Raw genomic sequence first — 8039 nt, forward strand, 5'->3', positions numbered from 1 at the left:
GGGAGGCTAGAATGTTTGATTAACCTAGGCTTGTGAATTTAATTGATGGGGGTTAATGGCGCGGGAAGCCTTCGAATCCAGAAGTTTCTAAGTTTCTGTCGCCCTGGGTATAAAAGGGGTAGAGTGCATGCAGGGGGCTGTGAAGGCCTCTCCAAGGCGGGGAGGAAGGGCGAGTGAGGAAGCGGAGGAGGGAAGAGGAAGGAGATTAATTTGATTAGAAGATAGATTAATGTGATTAGATTAGGTTAATTAGAGAATGCGGGTAGATTAATTAATTGGTAGGGAGCATAGATCATGTAAGTGTTCCATGTAAAGCATAGATATTCTAATGTAGCTTGACCATAAAGCTAATGTAGCTTAGCCATCAAGCTATTCTAATGTAAAAATTGTAGCTTGGCTATCAAGCTACATCTAAGACATGTAGTATCACTCACGCAATGTGATGGGATTTAAGTCCAAGTGCCGTGAGAAGGTTGTTGGGAAAAGGTGATGGGAAAGGCGAAGTCTAAGGGCAAGGCGAAGGCCAAATGCAAAAGCAAGGGCAAGGAGGATACAGGTTTGTGGAGCCTTCTACCTCCTGAGATCGTAACTAAGATCTTGCGTTTGTTACCACTCCACCACGCTATCAAAGCCAAGGCCGTCTCTAGACAATGGCGCACCACCCTCTCCTCCCTTCTCCTCCTCCCTCAGCCTCCTCACCTCCTCGGTGACATCTTCTTGCCCTCCTTCCTCCCCCCTCTCTCCTCCAAATTCTCCCCCTGGTTTGGCTTCCACTTCTCCTCCCGATCCTGGACTCGCCTCCCCAGCTTTTCCTTCCTCCCTTTCCCCTTCCCCCGCTGCCTCTCCTCCCACAAGGGCCTCTTGCTCCTCGAACGGTCTCCTTCCACCTTGCTCATCTGTAACTTCGTCACCCAGCAATACAGACTCTTGCCCCCCCTTCCCCTCGGCCTCAAGTCCACCTCCCTCGATTGCTGCCGTTTGCTAGTCGATGACGAGCGGGAAGGTTACTCCATCCTGGTCTTACTGGACACTCGTTGGAAGTGGCCTCAGCTGCTGCGTTTTGATTCCACAACGGACGCGTGGATCCACCTGTCCCTCTTTAACCTCAGCCAGATCTCCACTTCCCGTTTGCGCTTTGGAACCGTTGAAAGGATCGTTGTTCTCTCGGATTTTACCTACGCTGTGCTGAACGATGTACGAGGCAGATCGCATCTGGTGGAGTTGGACATCATGGGCGGTGTGTGGAGATTGGTTTGCACGATCCCGAACCCCTCAGCGTGCATCGTTGGATTTCAGGACACGTTCATCGTGGTCACATTGGAGAGAAGTCGCCTGCTGCTGTGTCTTCACAGGTTCCGGGACGGGGAACTGCGTGCAGAGGCGAGCACAGGTCCCGAGCTGGCGGATTTCGTTGCGCAGTGTGCCATCAGTTGCTGGTATACTGTGGCGTGGGATTGTCGCATTTGCATCGGCCTGAAGGATAGATCCAAGGCGGTGGTCGAATACAACGCGTCTTCCAGGTCGTGGTGCTATTTGCCACCTGCAGATACCCCGGAGGAAGCATTGCCTTGCCTAGATGCTTTTGAACTTGGTCTCACAACCAAGGTATAGTAATGCCCACGTACTTAAGGCAAAATATAGAGACTCATTCATCTTAATATCCAGGGGTACATAGTGGCCACCGGGAGGCCTTGACCTAAGGTAGAAGAGGCGAGCCGCAAAGCCACAAGTCACTTTTATCATGGTCCTTACCAACTGTATAAGTCACTTTTATCTCAGACTCATGGTCCTTACCAACTATCAAAGTCAATGGGGCAAGGAGGGTAAATGATGTGATGGGTGCTTGAGAAAGTTTTGACATGTCATTATCTGTGGAAGTTTTTGCTTACGATGTGATGGGCTAGCTCCAAAGTTTTTGATACTGCATGTACATGGAAGTGCCCAATATTTCCAAGGATTTAGAGAGGCTTGATCCAGCGGTCCAGATCACCCCTTCGAGCCCCAATGACTATAGAGTTCATCATACAGGCTGTTGTTTATGTCGTCATCTTAAGAGACTTCCATTTTTCCACCTTGACAAAACGACACATTTACTTCTCGAAATCTTTAACACATTAGTAACTTCAAGTTCTTTTGTTAGAGCTAGTAGTGCACATGCTAATTGAAATGTGTGTTTGGTGTCGAGTATAGTCTGCCATTAGTCGCGTGAACAGTAAATGAATTTGTGAGCATCATAAATCGATGTTAGTAGCGCTATGTGAGCGCAGAGAGCTTGATAGGGAGACTTGTGTGAGCGCAAAGAAGCTCTGAGAGTTGGCAGAGCCAATCAGAGGTAGTTGATTGGTTGAGGCCAAAATGGCTCAGCAATGGCACATTGGTGCTAAAATTCGCACCTTCAAAACTGAAGGTGCCATTTCTCGCACTGGTGGCACTTTGCATTTCTCTCAATTATGCATTTCCTTACATGTGTGCAGTGGCTCTTATAGTTGTGTGGTTCCCTCTTGCATCTTTTGACTTGTCTTCCTTCCTTGTGCTCATAGCATAACTAAGTTCTTATATGTTAGTGCTCTAATCAAGCGATTTATGCACTCGTAAATAAATCCTCCGTTTGTAAAATTGAGTTATTCATTATTCGTAACTAGGGGACCTAGATCCAAGCACAATGATGCAAAAACAAAGACACAAGCTAAGGTTGTGCATAAATTCTAGAAATAGAACATACTCAAACCATGCAACCATAATTCTAGCTTACACTTACACTAATCAAGCTTACACTTAATTGCTACCATAAATTGACGATACACACATGGAACTCAAAAGTGATTCAAAACAATACGTCACACCAAACTAGATACTTGATTACATAGAGCTATTAAGTACCTCAATCTTTTTAATTGAAGCATTCCTACGAAGGAAATGAAAGATTGAATTAACGAGAAAAATTTTGTCAATTCTAGTCTTGTGCATTTAATAATTTTTCTTTTATATGTATATCTATGTCACACATGTCCCTCTTTAATTCCCCTCCCTTATTGAATTCATCCATCAACCCCTATGTCTCACGTGTCCCTCCCTTATTTAATTCAACCTTTCCCCTTCCCCCATGAGACTAATTATATGCACCCCTCCCCCTTCCCCTTTATTTAATTCAAGCCCCCCCCCCTTTATCCCCCTCCCCCTCGCCCATCTCTCCCCCACACAAACTAATTAATGAGTTGCCCCCAAATTCAATCTGGGGGTATCTATTCGACCTATTACCCATGCCATTGGACAAAAACAGAGCCACGAATAGGTTTTCACCATGTGGCACCTTGGAGGAGAGGCGCTCAGGAAATGTTGACCCATGCTACTCTTAGACTCTTAAACTATCATTAGCTCTTGGATTACCGCCCTTAGACTCTCGGATTACCACCCTTAGACTCTTGGACTTTAGAGTCATGAAATACCACATGCTCTTGGACTACCACCCCTAGACTCTTAGACTACCATGGGCTCTTGGACTACCACCCTTGGACTCTTAACTACCAGATGCAAATACCACCATGGGACTCTTGGAGTACCAACACAGTACACATATACACATGCATATGCATATATACACATCATAAATACGCACATGTATACAAGCACACAAAAACACACATGTGCTAACACATGCACAAATGCACACATGCATACACATCCACTAGATGCACACCACACATACTAGTACATAAATGCACGTGTATATATGGACATGGGGTGGACACACTACATGAACATGTGCACAATCATGGAGACGTGTATACACAATAGATATAGACATACATAGACCCAATTATACACACACATGAAATTGTGTGCACAAAAGGGACACAAACACACACACTATCACACATATAGATAGACGCATGCACATAAACACATATGCAGGTGTGCATACACGTGCATGTGCATGTGCATGTGTGTGTGTGCACGCGCGCGCGCACACACACACACACACACACACACACACACACACACACAAATATACACACACACACACACACACACACACACAACACCCAACACACACACACATACAAAGGTGCATATGCACAAATGGACATGCACATACACACACATGCATATGCACAAACCACACATACACATATGCATGCATGTGCACACACGTTCATGTGCGCATGCACATGCATGCACACACACACACACTCATGTGCACACACATGCACACACATATGTGTGCGTGCATGCTCACTGACATCACTGATGACTTCAGAGCTCCACAATCATCTCCTCAATCTGCTCCTAGATTCTCTCAATCATCCTATGTGGCTCTCCACCACCTAACTATGCTTGTGGGCACCTAACTGTGCCTCTAGCACTCACACATAGAAACCAAGATGTGCCTGAGGAATACACCTTGAGATATCCCATCAAACCCCCCCTCAAGGGAATGCCTCAAGCTATGTCAAGGATACATCTAGTCTCATAGTTTCTCATGCCATCTCATGGTGGTCAAGGATAAATCTATGGCTAGGTTCTCATGCTAGCAAGGGTTCCCATGGGTGTAAGGTAAACAAAAGGGATACAAAAAGACCTTCCAATGGTTATCTCCCCTGCATGTACATGCACACAATGTCTGCAGGAGGTACCATGGAGCAAAACATACACATGGCCTACATCATAAGGTGACCAGAGGTGTTCACAAAACACACAAAAACACAATAGTTTATTTCATTGATTTTGGAGGACTATCTAGGCTGAGTACCTTGACATAAAAAGAGAGATCTGGAGCATACATAGAGATGATTTAAAATGCATAATCTTCAAGGGATGCATCATCTTGTGGAGGCAAAATATCCATGTCAAGGCAAGGTCTTACCACATGGGCAGTGTCTAGTGCCTTATAAGATGGTACTATGATAGAACAAGTGGATCTGAAAATCATATCCTTCAAGAGAACAATTATCTTGTCATCTCCATAGTTGTGTAGAGAAGCATACCTTAGGTATCTGACCTTCATCTTCTTCTTGTACTTGGAGTCAAATAAAAGTGCCATGAGAGGGTAGTTCTCTGGCTTTGTAGTTGCTTCCTTTTTGGCAACCATTGTTTTGGAAATCTTCAACAAGGAAGTCAGGTTGGCATTTTCATCCTTTGTAGCATAACAAGACATTGCTTTATGTTTAGGCTTTTCACATATTTTGCATAAGCAAGCCATGAGAGGGTCTAACCCAAGTATTCGGCAGTGTCTTCTCTCTTACAAGGCTTAGAATAACAACTGAAATGCTTCAAAATATAAGCATTTAATGTAGCAAAGTCTTGTGAGCAATATTCAATCAATGATCCTTTTTCTTATATGTTTCATAGAGGTGGCTTAAAATGAGAACTTTCCAATCAAAACCAGGTATAGCAGTTCAAAGAAAAACTGAAGCCACACTTGTACTGATGCTATTGAAAACTTCAAAAACTCAGAATTGCTAGAGTAGCATTTTATGTAGCATCATCTTCAAAAACTTATCAAAACTGTCAAAACCAAAGGACTGAACTTGGAGGGCTTGTATCTCACTCTTTAAAGTAAGGAAAAGAGGGCTTTCTAAAGCAAAAGAAAGCTCATATACCAAAGAGGATCTAGCACAGAGGTTGGACGAAATGGCACGCGCTATTGCCCGAGGGAGTTGCTACAGGCTAAACTTGAGTTTTGACGATTTCTCCTTCATTACTAAACCAAATGAGCTGAAAAATGACTCAAAATCTTCATCTTGAGGTCGCCCATCTACTCCTAAGAGGTCTCAAGCAATGGCGTAGTAGGCAAGGAGTATTGAGCAATAGAAGAATGGCGAAAAAATGCGCTGTTTGGAGAATGGCGGCCAACAGAGACATTTTTTTTTCAATTTCTTACAAGTGGAAGTTTGCCCATACTAGAGGAGTTTACAGCTCAGAGGGTTTGGGCAATAATCATTTGTAGGCAGAGAACCAAGCTCTCAAAGATTTTAGGAAGAAGGAGGAAAATGGGGAAGAAGAAGATGAAGAAGAAGAAGATGATGTGGCAGAAATGGGCTCAAGGGGGATCAAAGGGCTCTGATACCATGTTGATAAGCTGAAAGGAAACGAAAGAGTGGACACAAACTCAGAATACTTGCATTATGGAATGAAGAAGAGTGAGGTCCTTAAGTAGGCACCTCATACATGCTCACTGACATCACTGATGACTTCAGAGCTCCACAATCATCTCCTCAATCTGCTCCTAGATTCTCTCAATCATCCTATGTGGCTCTCCACCACCTAACTATGCTTGTGGGCACCTAACTATGACTCTAGCACTCACACATAGAAACCAAGGTGTGCCTGAGGCATACACTTTGAGATATCCCATCAACAGTACAAGCAAAGACCGCATGCACACATAGATAGAGATATGCACACTCATACATGCCCAAAGACACAACACACATCTACATGTCTGTAGACAAACCATATCCTATGTGCACACATAGGCAAACACACATATGCATGTGTAGATAGAGAGGAATACATGTGTACATGAGCATACATACAGTTGAGCATGTGCACACATGTGAGAAATACAACTCTATGTGTGTGTGTGTGTGTGTTCATTCTATCAAACACATATCCTACTATACTACTAGACCAGTTTTCAATTGCAAAGTAAATCAATTGCAAACATCTACTATTGCCCTTTTCAAACTACTAGTGATAGTGGTCTATTAATAACCAACCTCTCAATACCACATAAGTGAGAATAATCCATATCATACCATTCCACTTAATAAGGTGTCAAAGTGGGAGTCAATTATTATACTCACATTTATGTCAGTACATTGCATAAAGTACAACGATACTGATGATTAGTCTCCAATAGAGAGTTCAATTATATTTAGCAATACTTGGAGAAAATCCACTATAGAGTGCTCCTCAAAGTTCCCAAAACTGTGTCTTCATGCCTTAGATTTTCTAATGCAAGCTTGATGAGAGGTATGCCGACTCACCTACCTCCATCCACAAACGTAGCACGTTAGAAAATGTACACTATGAATTGTGGGACTGCAGGCTTCAATGCCGGCACACAGTTGTTATCCGTGTCACTAGATCTCAATTAGCATAATCAAATCTTGGCATTTTACTATTCAATAGTAATCAGAGGTGGTGGGCAATTAAAGATATGAAGAAATGCATATAAAATGTTAGTGAAATTCAATTAATAAGTGGGAATCTCAAGTAAACCATAAATTTGGGTATTCCAACCAAGTCTTTTGATCAAATCTCGACCAATCATGACGTTGCATCATGTTAGGCATACACACAAGAACCCAAAAAAATGATGTAGATCAAAGGGTAGAAAATATATATCTTGACTCAACATATATCTAAGATGAGATCCCATTTTTCACTTGAATAATCTGGAACATAGGGCCAAAAAATATCTTCAAATGTCAATGGCATGCCAGGCATAACATATTGTGATAAGATGCCAATGGGTAGGAGGATAGCATAGAGGCCAGACAAGTGGCACCTAAAAGCATCAATCCATTCACCATAAAGGAAAATTTGTTATAAACAATACCATAAAGAAAGCCTCAAATAATAATCATCAGAGACATTGCTCTTTCTCCTCATGTTTCTAATTCCCTTGTTCCAATTTAAAGACAAATTCCAAATTCCAATGGTACAATGTTTATCACCTTGGATTAAAGAATGCCAAAACAATCTCACCATATGGTCGAAACTGAAATCCTACCAAAGTCCCCCAAATCCTAAACCTAACAAAGTCATCAATCTCTACAATACAGGAAATGCCATCTTTATATTCAAGGTTGTCTTGGAGAGACCACCATGCTAGTTCTTAGAGTTATAGCTCTGTTACCTATTTTTACGTATTATGGGAGGAGATCTATGAAAGCCACCGCGTTGCTTCTTGGAGTTATATATTTGTATACCAAGAAAAATGTATTCCATTGTGCAACCAAGCAAAATGCAATTGATGATATGACCCTTGAGGGGTCCCCTTTAGGGGCAAGGGCCATATCTGCATGCATTAT

At 42.7% G+C, this 8039-nt stretch overlaps 1 protein-coding gene across 1 annotated transcript; it reads left to right on the top strand.

The window, feature by feature from the left end:
- The first annotated feature begins 489 nt into the window (after positions 1-489).
- Positions 490-1824, top strand: LOC147903539 (uncharacterized). The gene has a single exon (XM_087371969.1). The coding sequence runs from the start codon at positions 490-492 to the stop codon at positions 1609-1611; it is 1122 nt and encodes a 373-aa protein (XP_087228095.1). The 3' UTR covers positions 1612-1824.
- The last annotated feature ends 6215 nt before the right edge of the window (positions 1825-8039 follow it).

The sequence above is a fragment of the Dipteris shenzhenensis genome, chromosome 3 (assembly GCF_047967505.1).
Source record: "Dipteris shenzhenensis isolate YYH24624 ecotype China chromosome 3, Dip_SZ_1.0, whole genome shotgun sequence".
Lineage (NCBI taxonomy): Eukaryota > Viridiplantae > Streptophyta > Polypodiopsida > Gleicheniales > Dipteridaceae > Dipteris > Dipteris shenzhenensis.

Coding starts and splice junctions, on each gene's coding strand:
- LOC147903539 (XM_087371969.1), top strand. CDS start 490: ATGGGAAAGGCGAAGTCTAAGGGCAAGGCGAAGGCCAAATGCAAAAGC.